The sequence below is a fragment of the Sphaeroforma arctica genome (genome assembly GCF_001186125.1).
Source record: "Sphaeroforma arctica JP610 unplaced genomic scaffold supercont1.5677, whole genome shotgun sequence".
In the NCBI taxonomy this organism is placed as follows: domain Eukaryota; class Ichthyosporea; order Ichthyophonida; genus Sphaeroforma; species Sphaeroforma arctica.
Window position 1 is genome coordinate 1 of NW_014034881.1, and position 1,887 is coordinate 1,887.

The following is a 1,887-nucleotide window of genomic DNA, read 5'->3' on the forward strand; positions in this document are numbered from 1 at the left end:
TAGCTACCGTACATATTAACAATATATAGTGAATGACAATCCGAAAGGCCAAGTCGATGAGAGAAGTTAGCATACATGAGTTGTTGACAACAAGACATGAACATAGTAGTATGCTACAGTGCCTATACATTTGTAGACACATGTCTTACCTTCGTCAACTGGATTGGACCGAACTCCACAGACAGACCAAACTGATGGTCCCGCAATACCTCTTCTTCGGAAATAGCGGGACCTTTGCCCACTTGTGGCCCAGCCTCGCGCAGCATAGACCGCCCTGGACATGGCAGGGGTTAAAGTTTTTCAGCTTCAGGTTTCAGGAATACTTACGTTTGTTACAGACTAGCATTTGTACGACAGTTCGGTTTGTGTAAATAGATTCAAGTATATAATACATGTTAATATGTTTTTAGGGGTTTAGGGTTTAGATCGGAAATGTTATTCGTTCGGAAATTCGCACATATGTACGGAAACGAGTTTCCGACTAGCCCAAACCTTAAAAACCCTAAAACATACGAAGTGGTATAAACAAAATACGACAAACTCTAAAAACCCTAAACAAAATTACCAGAAATCATCACGCTGTCCACAAATGTGTGCAATATAAATACGTGTCAAGATACACATGTATATGTACACAGCAACTACATCTGGGCAAACATGTACACATATACTAAGTATACACATGTATATGTACACAGTAACTACATCAGGGTCAATATGTACACATATACTAAGTATACACATAATATAAATATATATACAGAGGTGCACACATGTATATGTAGACATCAACTACCTCGGAATCCACGACCGAGTATTCATAGACACACACATACAACACATGCACAAGAATCTCTGGCATACAACACAAGATAAATACTCATAGACACGCACATGCACATACAACACATGCACATACAACACATGCACATACAAGACACACCCATACAACACGTGCACATACAACACACACACATACAACACATGCACATACAACACACATACACACACACACACACATACAACACATGCACATACAACACACACATACAACACACACACATACAAGATGCACATACAACACATGCACATACAACACACACACATACAACACACACACATACAACACACACACATACAACACACACATACAACACATGCACACACACCTCTGGCATGCAGCACCTGCGGCGTGCCTATTTTATCCAGATTGAACTTCTTGGACCAGTCGCCACTCTCGGCGCCATTGACACTGATACGCACAGCCTTGGACGTGAAGGTCTTCTCCTTTGCATAGGAGAACAGAATGGGAGCTTCAAAGGGAGGGCACCTGAGGGTATGTGGGTGGGTGGGTGGGTATTGTAGGTGTATATAAGTTGTGTGGGTGGGTGGGTAGGTATTGTAGGTAGATAAGTCATACATGAGTTGGTTGTGTGTATTTGTCAGGTAGGAAATGTGTATAGGTGTGCTATGAATACTCCTGTCTCGGTAGGTACATGTCGACTGACATATGCACACACCATATATATACTACACACACACTAAATGCATACGTATGTGCATGCATAAACATACACGCCAAATGTATATATACGACCATGCATACTCACACAATCCTAAATGTGTACCGATATGCATGCACTTACACACACATCAGATGTATACATATACATATGTCCATGCACATACACACACACCAGAAATATGTGTATGCCCATGTACAGCATATCATGCACTTATATATATACATATATATACGCTCATGCACATACACACACCAGATGTATATATATATATATATATGTATATACATACATACATACATACATACATACATACATACATACATACATACATACATACATACATATACATATACATATATAT

General features: G+C 39.7%; 1 protein-coding gene across 1 annotated transcript; it reads right to left on the reverse strand.

Annotated features, from left to right (window-relative positions):
- Positions 1 to 1,169: 1,169 nt before the first annotated feature.
- SARC_15143 (hypothetical protein) lies at positions 1,170 to 1,330 on the reverse strand (the record flags this gene model as incomplete). Its single annotated transcript, XM_014290731.1, has 1 exon — positions 1,170 to 1,330. A coding segment is annotated over one exon (161 nt), but the record flags the coding sequence as incomplete, so codon positions are not given.
- Between the last annotated feature and the right edge of the window lie 557 nt (positions 1,331 to 1,887).